We start from the raw sequence: 24,319 nt of genomic DNA, 5'->3' as shown, positions 1-24,319 counted from the left end.
AGTGTGTGTGTTTTTTATTTTTTGGTTATGTGTTTTTTTGTTGTTTTTTTGGAGACAGAGCCTTCCTCTGTCTCCCAAGATGGAGTACAGTGGTGAGATTTCAGCTCACTGTAACCTCTGCCTCCTGGGTTTTAGCAATTCTCCTGCCTCAGCCTCCCCAGTAGCTGGGATTACAGGTGCGTGCCACCATGCCTGGCTAGTTTTTGTATTTTTAGTAGAGATGCAGTTTCACCCTGTTGGCCAGGCTGGTCTCGAACTCCTGGCCTCAAGTGATCCAGCCACCTTACAAAGTGATGGAATTGCAGGTGTGAGCCACCACGCCCAGACTAAAGCAGTGCTTATAGGGAAATGTATAGCTTCACAAGCTTATCTTAGAAAAGGTAACTAAGGTTCCGTCTTAAAAAGCATAGAAAAAGAAAAATAAAATAACATATACTGAAAATAAGTAGAACGAATAAGTAAAAAAGGTATGAGCAGAAATCAACTCAGTAGGCAACAAACCATAGAGAAAATTAACAAAGTTGAAAATTGGTTCTTTGAAAAGATTAACAAAATTGCTAAACCCCTAGGTAGACTGAGTAAGAAATAGTTTTTTAAAAAAGAAAGAGAAGTCATAATTTGCCAACAGTAGGAGTAAAAGGGGATTTCAGATTCTACAGACATCAAAGGGATAATAATGGAATATTATGAAAAACTTCATGTCAATAAATTCAATAATGTAGATGACATGGGCAAATTCTTCAAAAATATAACTTAAAATTCATATAGCCTGGTGCAGTGGCTCACGCCTGTAATCCCAGCACTTTGGGAGGCCAAGGCAGGTAGATCATCCGAGGTTGGGAGTTCAAGACCAGCCTGACCAACACGGAGACACCCTGTCTCTACTAAAAATACAAAATTAGCCAGGCATGGTGGCGCATGCCTGTAATCCCAGCTACTCGGGAGGCTGAGGCAGGAGAATCGCTTGAACCTGGGAGGCAGAGGTTGTGGTGAGCCGAGATCGCACCATTGCACTCTAGCCTGGGCAAAAAGAGCGAAACTCTGTCTCAAAAAAAAAAAAAAAAAAATTCACATAAAACACAAACCTTACATATTTACTTAAAAAATCAAATTATCAAAACCTTTTCAGAAAGAAATTGGCAGGTCCAGATAGTTTCACTGATGAATTCTGTCAAATACAACTCAGAAAGAAACAACATTCATCTTACAGAAACTTCTGAAAAGAGAGAAGGAAAAACTCCCTAACTCATTTTATTTATTTACTTATTTAATTCTTATTTTTGAGATAGAGTCTTGCTCTGTTGCTCAGTCTGGAGTACAGTGGCATGATCTCAGCTCTCTGCAACCTCCATCTACCGGGTTCAAGTGATTCTCCTGCCTCAGCCTCCCGAGTAGCTGGGACTACAGGCGTGTGCCACCACGTCCGGCTACTTTTTGTATTTTTAGTTACAGATGGGGTTTCACCATGTTGGCCAGGCTGGTCTTGAACTCCTGACCTCAGGTGAGCTTCCCGTCTTGGCCTCCTAAAGTGTTGATATTACAGGCATGAGCCACCATGCCTGGCCTATTTAATTAAATTAATTAATTTATTTAGAGACAGAGTTTTGCCCTTGTCGCCCAGAATGGAGTGCAATGGCGCGACCTCAGCTCACTGCAACCTCCACCTCCCAGGTTCAAGTGATTCTCCTGCCTCAGCCTCCTGAGTAGCTGGGATTACAGGCACCTGCCACCATGCCCAGCTAATTTTTTGTATTTTTTTTTTTTTGAGACGGAGTCTCACTCTGTCGCCCAGGCTGGAGTGCGGTGGCCAGATCTCAGCTCACTGTAAGCTCCGCCTCCCGGGTTCATGCCATTCTCCTGCCTTAGCCTCCCGAGTAGCTGGGACTACAGGCACCCACCACCTCGCCCGGCTAGTTTTTTGTGTTTTTTAGTAGAGACGGGGTTTCACCGTGTTAGCCAGGATATAGGCGTACGCCAGCATGCCTGGCTAATTTTTGTATTTTCAGTAGAGACGGAGTTTTGCCATGTTGACCAGGCTGGTCTCGAACTCCTGACCTCAGGTGATCCGCCTGCCTTGGCCTCCCAAAGTGCTCGGATTACAGGCATGAACCACCACACCTGACCATATTCATACAGTGGGTTACTACTCATCATAAGAAAGGATTAAACTACTGACACACGATGGAGATGGATCTCAAAAACATTGAGTGAAACCTTAGAAGGAGTGTACATTTATATAATTCCATTGTATGGAGTTCTAGAAAACACAAAGCTAATCTACGGTGGAAAACTATACAGTACAAAGGTTGCCTCTTGGTGAGTGGGGGCAAAAACTGAAGGGGCCTGAAAGAACTTTAAATGAATCTTGAACTTTAGTTAATATTCATACTGAAGTAATTGGGAGTGAAGTATACTTACGTCTGCAACTTACTTTGAACATGTCAAATAAGATCGATGATTACTTAGAGAGATGAAAATATGCACAGTCATCCGATCAAGCAAATATAGCAAAATGTCAACTGAGCTGAATATGTGGATGTTATTTAAATAATTATTTCAACTGTTTAAAAATTTTCATAATGAAACGTTGGGGGAAAAATTGTGCTTTCAATTCCTCTGTGCTCTCACGTTGCCTGTACAAACTGTAACTGAATTTCTATGAAGTAAGCCAAAGGAGCGGGGGTGCTATTCTCAGAGTCATATTATCTTAAAAAAAAGTCTTAATATAAGAAATAAACTAAAGCATTCCTTCTCATCAAAGACGTAACTTAAATTGTATAGTGACTTTAGCTTCACACTGTATATATAATGACTCTGGCTCAGATGGGGGAAGTTCTGCAGCTTCATGCCCTGTGCCTTAGCTTAGATGCTTATTTTCAAGGTTAGTCATTTAAAGATGGGCACCTGCCCAGACTACAGCCTTAGCACAAGAAAATATATTCACTGAACTTGGCATCTCAGGGTGAAATGCAAAGCTCATACAATGTCAACAAATCAAAACACATTTCAAGGATGCCAAGAAAAACTTACCTTTTACTGTTCAGGAGGGGCAGTCACCTAAGAGATTACAGATCCAATGTTCATACCTTCCAAAAAACACCTTTTGAGTTTCATTACCTTTATCAAGAGATGCTCCAGCCATATGGTAAAAACTCAGTGCAGTGTCCACATCATTAATGTTCTTTAGGAAAGTAAAGAAGTTCTCCACCTCCTGAAATGTCAGACCCTGAAAGAGGAAAGACAGCAAGGTAAGGCAGGACCTATAACAAAAAGCAGCACAATATGCACAGGTGTGATTCACGTCTGCAAATCAGAACTTTATGCTCATGTCTGGAACAGAAATGGAATAAATTAGTCAAGGAATGTCAAACTTTTAAATAGCAGGGGAACAAACCTCTTGAATTCTACCCTGAGAAAGGCAAACTGGCTAGCTGCTTCCCTTTCACACGTAAAATCTGACAAAGCTGCTTACAGTGATGGCTGAGTATCTTTTTTTTTTTTTTTTTTGAGACGGAGTCTCGCTCTGTCACTCAGGCTGGAGTGCAGTGGCCGGATCTCAGCTCACTGCAAGCTCCGCCTCCCGGGTTCACGCCATTCTCCTGCCTCAGCCTCCCGAGTAGCTGGGACTACAGGCACCCGCCACCTCGCCCGGCTAAGTTTTTGTATTTTTAGTAGAGATGGGGTTTCACTGTGTTAGCCAGGATGGTCTCGATCTCCTGACCTCGTGATCCACCCGTCTCGGCCTCCCAAAGTGCTGGGATTACAGGCTTGAGCCACCGCGCCCGGCCGATGGCTGAGTATCTTAATGAAAATATTTCTTTTTTTCTTTTTTTGAGACAGAGTTTTGCTCTGTCGCCCAGGCTGGAGGGCAATGGCATGATCTCGGCTCACTGCAACCTCTGCCTCCCAGGTTGAAGCAATTCTTCTACCTCAGCCTCCCGAGTAGCTAGGATTACAGGTGCGCACCACCATGCCCAGTTAATTTTTATATTTTTAGTAGAAACGGTTTCATCATGTTGGCCAGACTGGCCTTGAACTCCTGACCTCAGGTGATTCACCCACCTCAGACTCCCAAAGTGCTGAGATTACAGGTCTGAGCCACTGCACCTGGCCTAATGAAAATATTTCTAACTATGCTCTCCAATTAGACACACTATCAATTATGACACTTCCTAATTGGGCTATAGCTACTTGACCTGTTATACATCTTAAGAAGTAAAATCAGAGTCAGGACTTCCAGTTTAATAGTCTGCTCACAGGCCAGCTAAGCTTTTTGAGGCTTAAGCTAATTAAAGAATCACCAAAGTCAGTGATACGCAGGGGAAGGGTGTTGGTATTTAGCAAAACCCAAGTAATGGGGAAGCTGTTCATTATCTCAAATTAAAAGCTACTCACAAAGTAATTTGCCACTTAACTTTAATCTAATGATATTCTGTGAATGAAGACTTTTTTTCAAAAGCTGTTCAAAGACTTGCTGATCTCTAATTCTACTTTCTATGATGGATCGAGGAAAAGTAGTTATAGAAATAGGGGCTACTGGGAATTCTTTTATTGGGAGGAAGATTCGTCCTATTTGCCTTTTCCCCACTTCCCACGCATCATGCTGTGATAGAAATAAATGCAGTTTCTAAGAAAGGAAAACACTGGGAAATGTCCTAGATGTCCCAGACACTGATGTTAATGCTTTTTAATGAAGCATCAGGTCCTTAAAGGGCTGCAGATGTAGACTGGCTTCTACTTAGTGCTGCTCCTCTTGCAATTTTCATTTTCCCAAACTGCAGAGCCCAGGAACTCACATCAGGAACTCAGTAATAAGCAAATCTTAATACAATCTACAGTTCTTTCCTGGTACTCTCCAAACTGGGTCAATTGTATGTTTCTCATCTCATCAAACTGAAAGCTAAAAGACTGTATGAGGCTGGGTGCATGATTCATGCCTGTAATTCCAGCACTTTGGGAGGCCAAGGCAGGAGAATCGCTTGAGCTCAGTGACCAGCCTGGGCAACATGGCGAAACCTCATCTTTACAAAAAATACAAAAAAAGTTAGTGAGTGTGGTGTCGTGTGCCTGTAGGACCAGCTATTTGGGAGGCTGAGGTGGGAGGATCGCTTGAGCCTGGGAGGCAGAGGTTGCAGGGAGCTGAGATCATGCCACAGCACTCCAGCCTGGGTGACAGGGCTAGACGCTGTCTCAAAAACAAAACACAACAAAAAGGACTGTATGATTATGTCACATGATCTTTTATGTTTCTTTTTTCCCTTAGAATCACAGAACTTAAAAAACTTTATTGTGGAATATGATGACTATATAGAAAGGCACATAAAACATAAATGTACAACTTATCAAACTGATGAAAGTGAACACCCATAGAACCTTCATTTAGGTCAAGGAACAGACTATTATCAGCATCTCAGAAGCCTCCTCTCTCCCCACAACATGCCCCTTCCTAATCATAAACTCCAGCCCCTGCCCAACCCCTACTGACAATAACCACTATTCTGACTTTTAGGGAATTCATTTCCTTGCTTTTTTAAAAATAGCATTTTTATAAGTAAATAGCATATTTACAAAAACCATTGCTTAATTTTATCTACTGTGGAACAGCAGAAATGGAATCATGGAGTAGGCATTATGTTATATATGCTTCTCTCTTTAAGATTTGTTCATGTTTTTGTGTGTATCTGTAGTTCATCAATTTTTATTGCTATAAACTATTTCATTGTGTGAATATACCACGATTTGTTTATTCATTCTATTTGGGCTGTTTCCAATTTTTGGCAATTATGAACAGTGGTTTATCTGTACTTAGCATTTATTCAAACATTTATAGAGTACCGGCCGGGTGTGGTGGCTCAAACCTGTAATCCCAGCACTTTGGGAGGCCGAGGCGGGCAGATCACCTGAGGTTGGGAGTTCAAGATCAGCCTGACTAACATGGAGAAATCCTATCTCTACTAAAAATACAAAAAAATTAGCTGGGTGTGGTGGTACATGCCTGCAATCCCAGCTACTTGGGAGGCTGAGGCAGGAGAGGTGAGCATGGGAGATGGAGGCTGCGGTGAGTCGAGACTGTGCCATTGCACTCCACCCTGGGCAACAAGAGTGAAACTCCATTTCAAAACAAAACAAAACAACGAAAAAACAAAAAACAAACATTTATAGAGTACCTACTATGTACCAAGTGCTGTAATTTTTGGTAGTGGGCTAGAAGGCCTATATTATATGCTTTTTCCCTAATTTGAGGTCACTCTCTTGGATGCCTTAGAGCACCCAGAGTTAGGTCTCATTATGGATGCCATAGTATGCTATTTAATGCAGGCACTAGGTAGAATCAAATTTAGAGGACAATTCCATAGGATTAGAAGTACAGGTTGTACAATATCATTGCTTGTGGATGGACACATTAATAATCTTCCTTTCCCTTCCATCAAAAGACACATAAAGGTGGAAGCAACCCAAAAGTCTACCGACGGATGAATGGATAAACAACGCGGCGCACACGCACAATGGAATATTGTCTAGCCTTTAAAAGGAAGAAGATTCTGACACAAGCTACAGGATGATGGGCCTTGAAAACATTATGCCAAGTGAAATACACTAGCCACAAAGGACAAAAGATAGTACTATGTGACTGCACTAATACGAGGTACTGAGAGTAGTCAAAGATGGTGGTTGTAAGCAGCTGGGAGAGGGAGAATGAGGAGCTATTATTTAATTATTCAATGGGAAGGAGTTCTGGTTTGGGAAGATGAACGGGTTCCGGAAATAGATGTGTATTTTACCACACACAACACACATTCATACACAACATGCTAAAGCTCTTTTACTTTTCTTATTAAGGTATAAAATCCTGTAGGAGTTGGAGAGTTATGGGACTAAGTTATTGAAAGGGTTATTTGAGGCTAAAAGGTTAACATAAAAGTCCTAAAACAGGGCATGGTAGAAGAAATGTCTCCCACTCTGATGATCAACAACCTCTAATGTTTGTTAGTTTCTTTTTGTTTTTTTTGAGACAGAGTCTCGCTCAGTCACCCAGGCTGGAGTGCAGTGGCGTGATCTCTGCTCACTGCAAGCTCCGCCTCCCGGGTTCACGCCATTCTCCTGCCTCAGCCTCCCAAGTAGCTGGGACTACAGGCGCCCGCCACCGCGCCCGGCTAGTTTTTTGTATTTTTAGTAGAGACAGGGTTTCACCGTGTTAGCCAGGATGGTCTCGATCTCCTGACCTTGTGATCCGCCTGTCTCGGCCTCCCAAAGTGCTGGGATTACAGGCGTGAGCCACCGCGCCCGGCCTGTTTGTTAGTTTCTAATAAACCCTGTGAAACCTCAAATACTACAGCTCAAGACCGGAGTGCTTATGCTGTAAATTCTATGAGGACAGAGAGAGAGAGAGAGAGAGAGAGAGAGAGAGAGAGAGACAACAACCTAAACTGAATGGCTATTCATTTGGTGATTTAGAAAAAGAGTGGGCTGCAAATCACATTATATAACTATTAAATCTAAATATACAACACTATACTTTTATCATAAAGATATAATAAAAAATTTTATTGAGCACTTACTAATCACTTAGCATTATGCCAAGAACAGTGAGGGAAACTGCACTGGACACAGGCCTTGATTTTACGGAGCTTACTATTTAGATAGACCTCCTTAAAGAAAAGATGATGTCAGTCACAAAATTCTTATTTTTTTGGTAACTACTATAGTAAAAATCCAGAGGGCTATTAGAAAAAAGCTACAGTAAGACTATAACATGAGCTTTATGGCTGGTAAGATGGAAAGTGAAAGGATATGCTTATTGCAAATTGAGTTGTTTGGACACGAAGGCTACAGCTTATGAAACAATCTATTGGCAGGTGACTAGAACTGCAGACATAATAGTCAAAAGGAACTGTCTCTTAGAGGAGTTACTGTGACTAACTGTTCAACAAACTGGTTATCTATTTACCTTTGGAAAGATGGACTTATATAAAACCGGGCTCTAGGTGACTATAAAAAGAAGATAAGATTAATAATAGTTTGTAGACAATAGATATATTTCTTTAGGATGTTTAAAAATTAATTTAACATTAGGAAGTCGTTAAGCAAGTAAATAGAATTGTCTCTCAAAACTAAAAGCAGGGCCGGGTGTGGTGGCTCACGCCTGTAATCCCAGCACTTTGGGAGGTCGAGGCAGGTGGATCACCTGAGGTCAGGAGTTCGGGACCAGCCTGGCCAAACATGGTGAAACCCTGTCTCTACTAAAAATACAAAATTATCTGGGCATGGTGGTGCACGCCTGTAATCCCAGCTATTCAGGAGGCTGAGGCAGGGGAATTGCTTGAACCTGGGAGGCAAAGGTAGGAGTGAGCCAAGATCGCGCCATTGTACTCCAGCCCGGGTGACATGAGCAAAACTCTGTCTCCAAAAAAAAAAAAAAGCAGTGGATAAAACTTTTAGAAGAAAACACAGGAGATGCTGAGCACAGTGGCTCAGCCCAAAGTGCTGGCCTGTAATCCCAGCACTTTGGGAGGCCAAGGTGGGCAGATCACTTGAGCCCAGAAGTTTGAGATCAGCTGGCCAACATGGCAAAACCCTGTCTCTACTAAAAATACAAAAATTAGCCAGCCATGGTGGTACGCGCCTGTAGTCCCAGCTACTCAGGAGGCTGAGGAATGAGAATTGCGTGAACCCAGGAGGTGGAGGTTGTAGTGAGCCAAGATCATGCCACTGCATTCCAGCCTGGGCAACAGTGAAACTCTGTCTCAAAACAAAAACAAAAACAAAAACAAAAAAACACATAGGATAATCCCAGCACTTTGGGAGGCCGAGACAGGCGGATCACGAGGTCAGGAGATCAAGACCATCCTGGCTAACATGGTGAAACCCCATCTCTACTAAAAATTACAAAAAACTAGCCGGGCGAGGTGGCGGGCGCCTGTAGTCCCAGCTACTCGGGAGGCTGAGGCAGGAGAATGGCGTAAACCCGGGAGGCAGAGCTTGCAGTGAGCTGCGATCTGGCCACTGCACTCCAGCCTGGGCGACAGAGCGAGACTCCGTCTCAAAAAAAAAAAAAAAAAAAAAAAAAAAAAAAAAAACCACACAGGAGAAAATCTTCATGACCCTGACTAAGGCAAGAGTTCTTAGATGACACCCAAAGCACAATCCATAAAGGAAAAAAAACTGATTGGTTAGGCTTCATCAAAATTTAAAAAATTTGGGCTTCAAAATAATGAGAAAACAGAAAAATCACAAGCTAGGAGAAAATACTTGAATATCATATATTTGATAAAGGACTTGAATCCAGGTCAGGCACGGTGGCTCACACCTGTAATCCCACCACTTTGGGACACCAAAGCAGGTGGATCACCTGAGGTAGGGTGTTCGAGACCAGCCTAACCAATACGGTGAAATCCCGTCTCTACTAAAAATACAAAAATTAGCCAGGCTGTAGTGGGGGGCGCCTGGTAATCCCAGTGACTCGGGAGGCTGAGGCAGGTGAACTGCTCGAACCTGGGAGGCAGAGGTTCAAGTGAGCTAAGATTGCACCACTGCACTCTAGCCTGGGCGACAGAGGGAGATCCTGTCTCAAAAAAATAAAAAAAAAAAGGACTTGTATCCAGAATTATATAAACAACTATTATAACTCAATATACAGGAAGTCCAACAACCTGATTTTAAAAAGATGTGAATAGACAGTTTACCAAACAAGACAAGTGAAAGGCTAATAAGTACATGAAACAATGCTTAGCACCATTAGGAAAATACAAATTAAAATCACAATGATATACCACTACACACCTATCAGAATGACTGTAAGAAAGCAGACAGACAATAACAGGTGTTGATGAGGGTGTGGAGAAACTGGAACTCTTGTACATTCACGTGGAAATGTAAAATGGTTCTGCCACTTTGGAAAACGGTTTAGCAGTTTCTCAAAAAATTAAGTTTACCATATAACCCAGCTACTTCACTCCTAGGAATCTTCAACAAAAATGAAAACACAGGTCTGCAGGATGACTTCTATGCAATGTTCACAGCAGCATTATTCCTAATAGCCGAAAACTGGAAACAATCCAAATGTGAATGGATAAATAAAATTTATCTAAGCAATAAAATGCCATTTACTCTTCTGCAATATAAAATAATAAACTATTAATATAAGCATCTACATAAACTTTAAAAATATTGTGCTAAGTAAAAGAAGCCAGACACAAAATACTATCTTATTATATTATTGCATTTATATGAAATGTCCAGTAAATGCAAGTCTGTAGAGACTGAAAGCCGTTTTATAGTTGTCTGGGGCTAGGGTAGAAATGAGTAATTGCCTGGGGCTAGGCAGAAATGACTGAAAGCTAGCAAGAGGGATCTTTTTGGTGTGATGGAAATGTTTTAAAACTGAATGGCAGTGATAATTGCATAACTGCAAATTTACTAAAAATCACTAAAATTACTAAAAAATCACTGAATTGTACAGTTAAAATGGATAACTTATGGTATATAAATTATACCTCGAAAAAAGTTGTTAAAAAATACAAAGCAGTCAGTGTAGATGAGAAAAGGAAAATGTAGCCTCCTTTGGAGTCAGCTGTAAAGCGAGATATCTAGTGCTGACAGGCCATGATGAGTGCAAACACACTGTAATGGATGATTCCCTCATCCTGCCTTTTAATCAGTCATAGCAAATCCATCTACCAGGAGCCAATCTAATTGCCCAAGTTCTGCCTGTGGCCCACTGAAGAAAACAGTCTCCTTCCTTCCTTATACCCCATGCCTCTCAACAATCTTGTCATGTATCCTCTGCTCAATCTCCTGCTTAGCTTTTTTTTTTTTTTGAGACAGAGTCTCACTCTGTTGTCTAGGCTGGAGTGCAATGGAGCAATCTTGGTTCACTGCAACCTTCGCCTCCCAGGTTCAAGCAATTCTCCTGCCTTAGCCTCCCAAGTAGCTGGGAATACAGGCACCTGCCACCATGGCTGGTTAATTTTTTGTATTTTTAGTAGAGATGTGCTTTCGTCATGTTGGCCAGGCTGGTCTTGAACTCCTGACCTCAGGTGATCCACCTACGTTGGCCTCCCAAAGTGCTGGGATTACAGGCGTGAGCCACTGCGCCCGGCCTCTCCTGCCTAGTTTTAAAACAATTTTAATTAATATTTTTATACCAGGTACAAAGCAATTCTTTCTGAATGCTGTCCTACACGTGGCCCATGTTACTTATTTCTTGGGTACCTTTCAGAGGTATTACTATGCCTGTCTTGCTCTAATAAAGCATCTTCCTATTGCAAACCCCAGACTTTTCTTCAACTGTTGCCTGGGAGCAGGGAAAATCATACCATTTCTGTTACTTATATTTCTACAAGTATCTAATCTTTCTGAAACATCACTTTCTTCATATCTTCATCTCTTCCACTCACAACATGTCCATGATTTCCTACTATCAACTGGATAAACCCCCAAACTTCTTTAGCCTGGGATTTACAGTCCTCCACCATCTGCTTCCATAACTTACCTTTCTAGCTATCTTCCTAAGAATCTTAGGCTGGAATCTGGCAACACTGGTTTTGTTTCCCTGAAAACTTGTGCTTATTTAAACCATGGAGAATAAGGAGTGGCAACAAACAGGATGATTAGTAAGAAGATTATGGACTCTGGAATAAGAATAAAGCTTTGAACCCTGGTGCCACCTTCCTAAGACAGTGTGTGATCTCAGGTTAATAACTAAGGCTCAGAGGACTATTTCTCACCTGAAAAATGATAATTCTATCTAATATCTACCAAGCAGGTAGATAGATAAGGTATGTAAAATGTCTAGTACACAGAAAGTACTCCGTAAGTGGTAGGTATGAGTGCTTAGTAATTTGGCAGGCTAATTACTACAGAACTAGTGATAATGCATTTATTCTACTAAGCTCTGAAGTAGGCTGTCTTCTCTGGAATGCTGGAATATGTGGGATCTTGAGGGATAGGGAATAGAGGAAAAGTTGATGTAAATGAAATTCATTGTCAGGAAAGTAATAGAGGGAAAACTCATAAAACTAAATCTCCTACAGTAATTCATAGCTTAGTACTCCTTTGGGGGAAGTGCAGGTTTCAAAGCTAATTAGTAAAAAAAAAAAAAAAAAAAAAAAAAAAAAAGGTAGAGTTCCAGACTTTTTAGTTTTATGGCCACATCTCACATGCTATACTACATAGTAACTGGCAGGCACGTAATACTTGGAGTTAATGAGTTTTCAAGGGGTATGCTAGCAATTTCTAGAATCTGATATTCTACAGATGACTAACGTGGATCAAATATCTGAGAATAAGTGAAAAAGGTGAGCTCACATATATTATCCACAGATGATATGAAAACTTAATCATCTAATAGTTTTATTAGAACTGTTTGATAAGTACTAACTGCTTAATGGCTAGTAGCAGAATTAATAAGCAATCATATACACAGAAGGCTGTCGGGGATAGGGTTATGACAGGAAACACTTAGCAAAAGCAAATGTCTTTATAAGCTTCTGCTTGTCAAAATTCTACTCCACATTTAAGACCAAACTCGAATTGTACTTCCTCCAAGAAATCTTACTCGGTCTCTTCCGCTGGTTCTAATCTTCCTCCTTAGTGCTTCAAAAAGATCTCATACCTTTAATAGAGTACTCAACACATTTATCATTGCATTTGACAAGCACTTACCACCATACGGAGGACATGCAAAGATGAGTAAGGCACGGCTTTCAAGAAGCTCAAAGCTAAGTGAGTTGCCTTGCTTTACATTTGTTTAAAATCTGTTTCATTCCAGTAGGAATGCTAAGTTCTCTCAGGCAGACACTGGTGTGCTCACTACTGCATTCCCAGTATTTAGAAGAGTGCTTGGCACATAGTAGGTGCTCAATAAATATTGAATATAAATGTGAATATAGAATTATAGAGTTCTTTGCATACATATTTTTCTCTTACTAGACTATTACAGACTTAAGAAATAGATACAGTTGTGCCGGGTGCAGTGGCTCACACCTGTAATCCCAGCATTTTGGGAGGCCAAGGCGGGCGGATCACAAGGTCAGGAGATTGAGACCATCCTGGCTAACACAGTGAAACCCCGTCTCTACTAAAAATACAAAAAAATTAGCTGGGCGTGGCAGTGGGCACCTGTAGTCCCAGCTACTCGGGAGGCTGAGGCAGAAGAATGGCGTGAACCTGGGAGGTGTAGCTTGCAGTGAGCCGAGATCAGGCCACTGCACTCCAGCCTGGGTAACAGAGCGAGACTCCATCTCAAAAAAAAAAAAAGAAAAGAAAAAGAAAAGAAATATATATAGTTGTAAGGATAACGGATGGTCTTTTTCACAGCATCTGGCTTAGTGTCTTATACACAGCAATATCTGCCATTGAACTGAGTTATAATTTTCAATTTCATCCTTAAGAAGTTATTAGTAGCTTCTGCACTCATAGAGGATCACCACTGTGAATTACATTTATGAAGTCTCAGAAAACTCTTTGTTAAATAAAAACATAGTGGTTGTTCAGAGAATCAATAGAGTAATTTTTATCAAGCATGGCAGGTTCCCCAGTTCTTCAAACTATTACTTAGGGATAAAACAGCTAGGGACACTGATGGAGCATTGTATCTCCAGGGCAGTGACTCACAAGCCTAGCTTCACATTAGATTTACCTAGGAACCCTTTGTATTAGTCCGTTCTTTGCTGTTCATAAAGACATACCTGAGACTGGGTAATTTATAAAGGAAAGGTTTAATTGACTCACAGTTTTGCAGGGCTAGGGATACCTCAGGAAACTTACAGTCATGGTAGAAGGGGAAGCAAACATATCCTTCTTCACATGGCAGCAGGAAGAAGAATGAGTACCTGGTGAAGGGGGAAGCCTTTTATAAAACCATGAGATCTCATGAGAACTAATTCACTGTCATGAGAACAGGCTGGGGGAAACTGCCCCATGATTCAATTAGCTCCACCTGTTCCCTCCCAGGACATATGGGGATGATGGGAACTACAATTCAACATGAGATCTGGGTGGGGACACAGCCAAACCATATCACCCTTTAAGAAACACTTCTGGAATTTCTCATGCAGAGGGTTAAGAAAACCCCAAACCACTGATGCCCGGACTCACCTACTGAGCCTCTGATTTAATTGATTTGAAGAGGGCCCAAACAACCACACTCCTTAAAAATTCCTCAAGTGATCCCATTGTAGAGAAGCACTGCTTTAGAGGAACAGTATGATTAGGAGAAAAGCACTTTCTTATGGAAAAGACAAGATCTGGAATAGGAAGCCTTGGATTTTAGACCAGACTCTGAATGGGTTATTAACTTCTCTTTCTGTCTCTATATTCTCAAAAGCACAGTATCTAACAAGGCTGCTAGAAAGAAAGAGAAAAATGGCTGTGAAACATTTCATGGTCATTAATTTATAAGCAAAAATTTAACACCACCATTAGGACCTTCAACCTCTTAGGTCTTGTTTGATATCTTGATACAGAACCTCACACAGAAATTGATTAATGTCAGCCAAATGAAAACTTAGATTTTCATGTTAACAAATCCAAAGTGGAATAAAAGAAGCAATTAGAAAGCAGATGGCGATTCCCCTTTTATAGGAAATGGTCCTAGAGAGATGGACTCGTAACCTTAGGAGCAAAGGCCCTTCATTGACACTCACTTTAGTTAATTGCTATGTTCACAAACTATTTAATCAACATGAGAGGACAATCAATCTTAATCTCGTTGCTAACACAGGCTAGAAATTCTGGGCCAAAAGTAATTTAACACTGCAGAGTTTCATCATCTGACAAAATTTGTCCTTTCATTTTAGAGCTCTTTTGCAAGGTCCTTGGATCCTAAATTAACTCCTGTCAATGCTCAAATACTCTGTTCCTTCAAGGGAGATGTCTCCAATGCCCAATTTATTGCTTTTAAGTATAAATTCATAATGAAATATGAATTCATCTATCATGATAGATAATTAAAGTAAAATCAATATCTGGACCAACCTTTAAAAATAAGCCTGGTCAAAATAAAGGAGCATGTCTGAATGCAAACACTGTATTTCCAGCATAGGGGCTAAAAAATCCACCTATACATTCGTAATCAGTTTTTTGAAATTACGATTTCCAACAGACATGAGCTAAGTACTGGGTAGTGTAGAAGTGCTCTATGGGAGATAAATGTTTTTTCTCTGTCACTTTCCATTAATGATGAGTTTTCCCCACAGCCAAGAAAACACCTGCTGTGGGAAAAGGCTGCACTGAGTTCACAGAAGCTGACACTTCCTCTCAGAGTCCAGCCTGCCCTCATTTGCAGCCCACAGCCTGGTTCAGAGGTCCTTTCAACTTTTCAACATCCAAGACAAGGAGGAAAAAGTCTGGCTGATAAGAAGGGCTTTCCACCAAGTTGGGGCAATGCTATGCATACAAGATTTCTTGCACAAAGACTAACTAGGAAAACTGGGACAAGCACTAGCAATCCTCTATCTTATTTTCAATTATTGAATCTTTAAAGCTAGAAGGGCCCTTACAGCAAGCATCTAGGATAAGCCTCTCAATTCATGAGGCCAATAAGGTTAAGTGATTTATCTAATGACTATGGAAACCTCTGAGGCAGAAGTTGATCTCAAGTTTTCCATCTTCATGCCTACCATGCTACACTACCTTGGTCATATGGTTTGGCTGTGTCCCCACCCAAATCTCGAATTGTAGCTCCCATAATGCCCATGTGTTGTGGAAGGGACCTGGTGGAAGGTAACTGAATCATGAGGGTAGATCTTCCCTGTGCTGTTCTTGCGATAGTGAATAAGTCTCACAAGATCTGATGGTTTCAAAAAGGAGTTCCCCTGCACATGCTTTCTTTCTTGCCTGCCTCAATGTAAGATGTGTCTTTTCATTTTGTTTCTTTTTATTTTTTTTGAGACGGAGTTTTGCTCTTACTGCTGAAGCTGGAGTGCGATGGCGCGAACTTAGCTCACAGCAACCTCCGCCTCCTGGGTTCAAGTGATTCTCCTGCCTCAGCCTCCTGAGTAGCTGGGATTACAGGCATGCGCCACCATGCCGGGCTAATTTTTTGGATTTTTAGTAGTGACGGGTTTCTCCATGTTGTTCAGGCTGGTCTCCAACTCCCGACCTCAGGTGATTCGCCCGCTTTGGCCTCCCAAAGTGCTGGGATTACAGGCGTGAGCCACTGCACCCAGCCATAAGACATGTCTTTTCTTCTCCTTTGCCTTCCGCCATGATTGTGAGGCCTCCCCAGCCATGTGGAACTATGAAATCAAACCTCTTTCCTTTATACATTACCCAGTCTCGGTATGTCCTTATTAGCAGCAAGAGAATGGACTAATATACTTGGCAATCTCTCATGGAATATTTTTAGTGCCAGGTTAGATTCTTGGTCATGGTCAGATGGTAGCCATTGTCCAGTGGGAAGAGTACTGGGCTGGGAATGAGAAGATCTGGGTTTTAGCCTTAGCACTGCTTTGTGTGTTTGTGCGTGTGTGTTCTCTTAGAGGCCTCGATTTTTATTTATTTTTTTAAGGCAAGGTCTCATTCTGTCACCCAGGCTGGAGTGCAATAGCATGATTATAGCTAACTGCAGCTTCAACCTCCCCAAGCTCAGGTGATCCTCCCACCTCAGTCTCCTGAGTAGGTGGGACTACAGGCACATGCCACCATGCCTGGCTAGTTTTTGTACTTTTTGTGGAGACAAGGTTTTGCCACTTTGCCCAAGCTGGTCTTGAACTTCTGGGCAGGAGAACTTCTAGGCAGGAGAATCACTCGAACCCAGGAGGTGGAGGTTGCAATGAGCCGAGATCGCGCCATTGCATTCCAGCCTGGGCAACAACGGTGAAACTCTGTCTCAAAAAAAATAAATAAATAAAAAGAAAAAAAATATAAAAATAAAAGACACATCTTACATTGTGGCAAGTCTTCAACTTTGATTCTCCCGCCTCAGCCTCCCAAAGTGCTGGGATTACAGGCATGAGCCACGGTGCCCAATGAGGCCTGACCTTTTAACTGGTCTCTGCTTCTATTTGTTCATCTCACTCTCAGATGCTGACTCAGTCCTATCATCTTTTCTTTTTTTTTCTTTTTCTTTTTTTTGAGATGGAGTTTCATTCTTTCTCCCACGCTGGAGTGAAGTGGTGTGATCTTGGTTCACTGCAACCTCCACCCTTCCTCTGCAACCCCCCTTCCCCGGGTCCAAGCGATTTTCCTGCCTCAACCTCCCAAGTAGCTGGGATTATAGGTGCCCACCACCACGCCTGGCTAATTTTTGTATTTTTAGTAGAGACGGGGTTTTGCCATGTTGGCCAGGGTGGTCTTGAACTCCTGACCTCAAGTAATCTGCGTGTCTTGACCTCCCAAAGTGTTAGGATTACAGGCATGAGCCACTGTGCACAGCCACCACCTTTTCTTTCCTTGTACCAGGTGCAGCTGGTGTTGAAGGGTACCAGAGAACAGCATTGCTAGAGTGTTCCACAAATCCATGGTCTCCAACCTCAAGGCTGTTCAACAAACTCTAACTCATCTCCTGAATTCTAATAGCCTTATTATCAGTCTTTTCTGTTTCTATGCTTGCTCTTCTCCAAACTATCTTCCATAAAACAACCAGAGCTGTCTCTTTAAACGTAGATATAACCAGGTCATTTCACTACTCACAACTCTTTAATGGCGTTCTATTGTACTGTGAGTAAACTCCAAACTCCTTTCATTCCTGTGAAGTCTTGCATGTTCTGTTCCTCATATCCCTCTCTGAGCTCAGCTCAGGCCATTCTCCTTTTTGCTCAGAACCTTCTATATAAACTAGTCCCCTTTCAGTTCTTCACACATGCCAGGTTTGTTTTTCCTGCTTGTTATGGACTGACCCCACCCCCCACCCCATTCATATGTTGAAGCCCTCCCTAACCCCCAGTGTGCCCAATGTGGTTGTATTTGGAGATGGGGCCCTAGAGAAAATAACAAGGCTAAATGAGGTCACAAGGGTGGAGCCCTAATCTGCTAGGATTAGTGTTCTTATAAGAAAAAACACAAAGAGATTTCTTTCTCTCTTCATGCACACATACTGAGGAAAGACCGTGTGAGGACACATTGAAAAGGCAGCTACCTGCAAGGCAGGAAAAGAGCTCTTATCAGAAACTAAATCAGCTGGCACCTTGATCACAGGCTTCTAGCCTCCAGGAATGTGAGAAAATAACTTTCTCTTGTTAAAGCCACCCAGTCTGTGGTATGTTGTTACAGTAGCCCAAGTAGGCTAATACAGTGTCTTGGAATTTGCCTATGTGATGTCCCACTTTCCAGAGCCTCCTTTTCCACCTCTCTCCTTTCTCTGCTTCTGTAATTTTCACCGAATATGCCTTCCAACTAGACCACTCTAATGAAACAGCCCTCTCAAAGGTCACCAATTATTGCCATTTCGCCAAAACCAATGGATGTTACCACCTTTACCTTACTGGATCCTTGCTGTTATATGTGACATGGTAGACCCCTCAGTTCTTGAACCCTCTACTTCCTTGGCTTTGATTTCACTACTCTCTTTAGGTTCTTCAGGTATTCTCTTCTTCTTCTTTTTTTTTTTTTTTTTTGAGATGGAGTCTCACTCTGTTGCCCAGGCTGGAGTGCAATGGCACAATCTTGGCTCACTGCAACCTCTGTCGCTTGGTTTCAAGTGATTCTTGCGCCTCAGCCTCTGAGTAGCTGGGATTATATACGCGTGCCACCATGTCCACCTAATTTTTGTATTTTTAGTAGAGATGGGGTTTCACCATGTTGGCCAGGCTGGTCTTGAACTCCTGACCTCAAGTGATCCACCTGCCTTGGCCTCCCACAGTGCTGGGATTACAGGTGTAAGCCACGGCACCCGGCTTCTTTAGGTATTCTCTAACCATTTCTTCTAGATTTGCTTCCTGAGCTGCTTGAATGTTTGTGTCCCACTGGCTTCCGTCCTTGGCCCACAGTTCTTTTCTGTAAAATACCCTCCTTGGGCAATCTCATCTGTTCTTATGGTTGTAATGCTAACATGTGTTGTGATTCCCAAACCTATCTCAGATCTCTACGGTAACGTGAATATGCAGCTGCCTGCTGACCATCTCTGCTTGAATAGTCCACAGGCATCTTAAATTTAAGATGTCCATGACTGAACTCTTTATTTTCCCATCTAAACCAGTCTCTCTTTTAAAATTCTCAATTCCAGTTGGTGCCACCCTTTCCTAAACAAGAAACTTGGGGTGATTCTGGACGCTCTCCTCTTCCTCACCCACTGCTTATTTCTTTTCTCCCTTTGGACCTTAGGTACCAGAAATGAATTAGGTGTAATCATTGGTTCATGAAATACTCTCATCATTATGTTAGTACCTTCATATTAAATAATAAGCATACATTCCCATAGTTTCTTTCCTTCCTCCAGCCAAAGCTACCTACCTTTCCTTCTTTGAAGTGCTTCTTGAGCTGCCTCTGCATGGCGGTCAGCTTCTTGGACTGCACCCCACTGTAGGCAAGTAGCATGCCACCAAACTGCCTCTCAGTAATTCTTCCATCCACAGGGTCATGGCGTTCAAACTGGGAGGGAAACAGAAAGAGTGTTCCTGGGTCAATGGAAAGTATTTTGACATGGAACATGGAATGATCAGCTGTGTTTGATGGCAGAAAATAGCTGATGACTGGGATTATATTTTTGAGCTACAATTCTCAGTAAGATCTGCAGAAACTAAGAAACAGAAGCTCTAGGTTCTTATCCCAGATCTGCCACTTACTATTGTCAGAGACAGTCAAACCAGAGCAACAGCATCTTGAGCATCTTGAGCATCTTGAGTAAGGGCTAGGAAAAATGAGGCTGGGACTTGCTGGGCTGCATTCCCAGGAAGTTAGGTATTCCTAGCCTCTAGATGTCTATGGTTAATGGAACAGATTGATAACGTTTACTGAACAGACCCAGACTCAGCAATGTCCTGACATCCTGATATCTTGTGAACAGAAGCATTCCTAATTTTGTTTTAAAGATAATAATATTGATTACTCTTCTAAAAAATTCATAAAGGTCTGAGAGTATAATTTTAAAGAAGAGTAATATATTTTCAAGTTTCCCCAAAATACCAATAAAATGTTAGGACATTGATAGAGACAGGACTTACATATGAGACGCGAAATAAGAAAGGTGAGAGTGAATTTCTCTTTCAGCTCTCATTTCTTCAGTTAGCTTGGTAAGTTGATAGAGACCTAAATTTGTTTCCTCAGTGGTGAGACTGTGTCAATGAGCAAGACATAGAACTGTATTTTAATACAATTACTTTTGTATAAACCTGTGACAGTGACCATTTTCCCCCCTGCCCCCCCCCTTTTATTTTAAGACGGAGTTTCACTCATTACCCAGGTTAGAGTGCAATGGTGCAATCTTGGCTCACTGCAACCTCCACCTCCCAGGTTCAAGAGATTCTCCTGTCTCAGCCTCCCGAGTAGCTGGGATTTCAGGCATGCACCACCACGCCTGGCTAATTTTTGTATTTTTAGGAGAGATAGGGTTTCACCATGTTGGCCAGGCTGGTCTTGAACTCCTGACCTCAGGTGATCCACTGGCCTCGGCTTCCCAAAGTGCTGGGATTACAGGCATGAACCACCATGCCTGGCCTAACAGCGACCATTTACTGAGCATGTACTACGGTCCAGGTATTTCACCCATATGTTCTTTTTTTTTAATGACTTAAAAAATTTTTTTTGTAAACAGAGATGGGGTTCTCGTTATGTTGCCAGACTGGTCTTGAACTTCTTGGCTTAAGCAATCTGCCTGCCTTGGCCTCCTAAAGTGCTGGGATACAGGTGTGAGTCACTGTGCTTATAGTCACTATAACAGCCTCTGGAGCAGCTATTGTTAGCTCCACTCTGCAGATGAGAAAACTGAGGTAACATGCAGCTACATGTGACAGAGCTGGGGTTTGAATTCAGCCCTATTTGGGTCCAAAGACTATCTCTCAACACCACACCATTTCCTACTTCTGAGTATATTCGCTTCCTGTAGAATAGCACTGTGTTGTTTTGGATAAACTTATACAGCCATGGGGCTTAGTTACATTTAAATGAGACACAAAACTATGTCCAAAGAAATCAACATCATCAATTATTAGGTGAAAGCCTCTTTTTCAGCACTGCCACTCAATATTTGATGTTTGTCACACCATCATTCTATAGAGCTGATTAATTTTTGACAATACCAAAAGTTTTCAGGATTCAATTTAAGTGTGACTTATGACTCAATTTACTATCCTGAAACAAAGTGGAGGACTGACAACATTTTCTAAATGGGCATACTTTCTGCAATGTTTAAATCAGATTTCACTGAAACCTGGGTAAAAGTTCACCTATGGGCTTCTTCAATGCATGTGAAACAAGGCTGTGCTCCCTGCTCTCCAGGACAGACTTTAATGATTTAGAGTGTTCATTCTACCCTTATGTGGAAGGTTTCACAGCTGTGGGGAAATCCCATGTGTTGGAATTAGATGAATTTTCAGCTTTATCTCACCAGATAGATTCATGGTTGAAAAGTTTCTTGTTTGTGACACTGGCAGCAGCTGCAGCTTGCTCAAGGCTTACAAAAGGCCTTTATTTTCTGTGCTCCATAGGGGCACAAGGCCTCGCCTCTGTTTTGTTTCAGATAGTAAGGTCAATTTCCAGCGGAGACGCCCAAGCAACAATTCCAATGCTCAGATTACCATTTTTACTAATGTTCTTTGAAAACTCAGACTTGTCTTTTGGTAATGGGCTCTATTATGATTATTTTTAAGTGACTGGAATCTGAAAGGGCTTAAAAACAATCAACTTCCGCTTGTCCAAGTTGTATGGCTGCTTCGAAGCTTACTACTTCAGCTTTGCAATTTGATTTTGGGCAGCACCTCTCCTTTCAGGTTTTTAGGCTCTTCTGAGGCAGGACCCCCCTTATTTCTGAGGTCTTAAACATGGCTGGAGGGAGCCATGGAGATCTGTTTTCCTTTACACGCAAAACTGCTAATGGAAACAGACTTGAACTAATGTCTTATTTGTTCAAAATTTATTAACTGAAGACCTACTATGCTAAGGCTGGGGAAGTCTGAAGGTATATCTCAAGGACCTTCATTAGGGTTAAATTTTCAAGGGCAATAGCTAGACATCATGTGGCTGCAGGGGTCAAGTGTATGCAGGGTGAAACACTGCTAATCCAAAAACCCCAAATCTGAAATGCTTCAAAATCCAAAACTTTTTTTTTGTTGTTGAGCGACAGAGTCTTGCTCTGTTGCCCAGGCTGGAGTGCAGTGGCATGATCTTGGCTCCCTACAACTTCCACCTCCTGGGTTCAAGTGATTCTCCTGCCTCAGCTTCCCAAGTAGCTGGGACTACAGGCATGTGCCACCATGCCCAGATAATTTTTGTAGTTTTAGTAGAGACAAGGTCTCAGTATATATTGTCCAGGCTGGTCTCAGACTCCTGACCTCAGGTGATCCACCTGCCTTGGCCTCCCAAAGTGCTGAGATTACAGGCGTGAGCCACTGCACCTGGCCCCAAATCCAAAATTTTTTGAGCACCAACACGATGCACAAAGATCATGCAAAAGGGAAATATTTATTGGAGCATTCTGGATTTTTTTTTTTTTCCAGACAGGGTCTTGAACTATCACCCAGGCTGAAGTGCAGTGGCACAATCATGGCTCACTGCAGCCTCAACCTCCTGGGCTCAAGTGATCTTCCCATCTTAGCCTTCTGAGTAGCCGGGACTATAGGCGTGCACTACCACGCCTGGCTAATTTTTGTATCTTTTGTAGAGATGGGGGTATCCTATGTTGCCTGGGCTGTTCTTGAACACTTGAGCTCAAGCTATCTGCCCACCTAAGGCCTCCCACAGTGCTGCAATTACAGGCGTGAGCCACAGTACCCGGCCTGAATTTTGGATTTTTGGATTAGTGATGCTCAACCAGTAAGTGTAACACAAATGTTCCAAAATCTGAAACACTGCTGGTCCCAAGCATTTTGGATAAGGGATACTCAACCGCTATCTTAAGCTGGGACAATCCTGTGGGTGCACTCCTGGAGTGCCATATGCATGTAATCAATCCCCAAGGTCGTGGGAGGATCTTTTGAGGAAAGACACAGGTTATTACAAAATTATCATAATGTAGAAAAGTTCTAATTGCATATGTGGAAGCAATTCAAATTACTGGCTTATATTTTACCTCACCCAACCTATTTTCCACTAATGTTGGAACCTCTGATGTTCTACTTCAATGAAAATTAAAAGCCTCCACTGTGTTTGATTCTAAGGCACAGCATGTGTGCACTCCAGCACACTACCCACCATCTGCATTGTTTTTCCGTGTCTAGGAAGAGAGCTTAATCGCCTCACATTTCCCCTTCCGCAGCCATTGCCACTTTCTCAAATGGATACAAGCTGTTGTTTCCCTGTTATTCCCCAGGGGGCTGCAGGGTAGGCAAAGAGGAGCCAAAAAACTGCAAGGTTTTTCCTGGCTTTCTGTTCACACTGCGCCTCTTGTTCGCACCCCTGTCCCTTGTCGTTTTGGAAGGACAGATGGTCTACACGTATCTAGATGAAATTACTTAAGAATGGAAAGCCAGGAAAGGAAGAAAACATGTGTTATGAACAAAGGCCAAAAGTAAGGTTAGAAGCATAGTAAAAGGAAAAAGAAATCATTATCTGCAAGTGGGTCTTCATTTATTGAAGACTTTTGAGGTTAACGTATCCAACAAATGTAAACAGCCTTCTTCTCTTTCATACAGTTCTCTTTCAAGGGACTCTGTCCATTCCCCAGAGTAAATCCTATCCTCATACAAGTTTTCAGAATGATAAATTTTGGGCACCAGGTATAGTGGCTCATGCCTGTAATCCCAGCACTTTGGGAGGCTGACATGGGTGGATCGCTTCAGCCCAAGAGTTCAAGACCAGCTTCAGCATCATAGACCCAATCTCTAAAATATATATATAAATATATAAATATAAATATAAAATATATAATATATATTTATATATTAAAAAGAATGATAAATTTCTTGATAGGCTTCTGAACTGTGCAGTGCAAGACTGCATAGTGATCTCAAGCTGCTGAGCTGAACACATCTGTGTTTTTGAATCTGATAGTATGTAGCTTTTGAGGTCCTAATCATGCCACTGCGGCTACTATCAGGAGTCTCAGAATAACTGTGTTATGCCCACCTAAAGGAAAATGATTACAGGCAAAGTTCTTGACTGTAAACCTACCCAGTGAGCATGACATACACATTTCATAGTTTGAATGGAAATCTATATTACTGCAATTGACAAGGGACACTCAAGAGCCAAGGTCAGACTGCCAGGAGCCTGAATTTTCTTCATC

At 42.0% G+C, this 24,319-nt stretch overlaps 1 protein-coding gene across 3 annotated transcripts in view; it reads right to left on the bottom strand.

Moving 5' to 3' along the window:
* Positions 1-24,319, bottom strand: part of MICU1 (mitochondrial calcium uptake 1) — a 261,029-nt gene that overhangs the window by 35,729 nt on the left and 200,981 nt on the right. For all 3 annotated transcript variants that reach the window (XM_028826501.2, XM_015147414.3, XM_077946639.1), the window contains 2 exons: positions 19,393-19,530; positions 3,118-3,226 (listed from right to left, as the gene is read on the bottom strand). In XM_028826501.2, the coding sequence (XP_028682334.1) occupies positions 3,118-3,226; positions 19,393-19,530 (247 nt within the window). The remainder of the gene's footprint in view (positions 1-3,117; positions 3,227-19,392; positions 19,531-24,319) is intronic.

This window comes from Macaca mulatta, chromosome 9 (assembly GCF_049350105.2).
Source record: "Macaca mulatta isolate MMU2019108-1 chromosome 9, T2T-MMU8v2.0, whole genome shotgun sequence".
Classification (NCBI taxonomy): Eukaryota; Metazoa; Chordata; class Mammalia; order Primates; family Cercopithecidae; genus Macaca; species Macaca mulatta.
The sequence above is the reverse complement of the archived record's forward strand: the minus strand, read 5'-3'. Positions and strand labels throughout refer to the sequence as shown.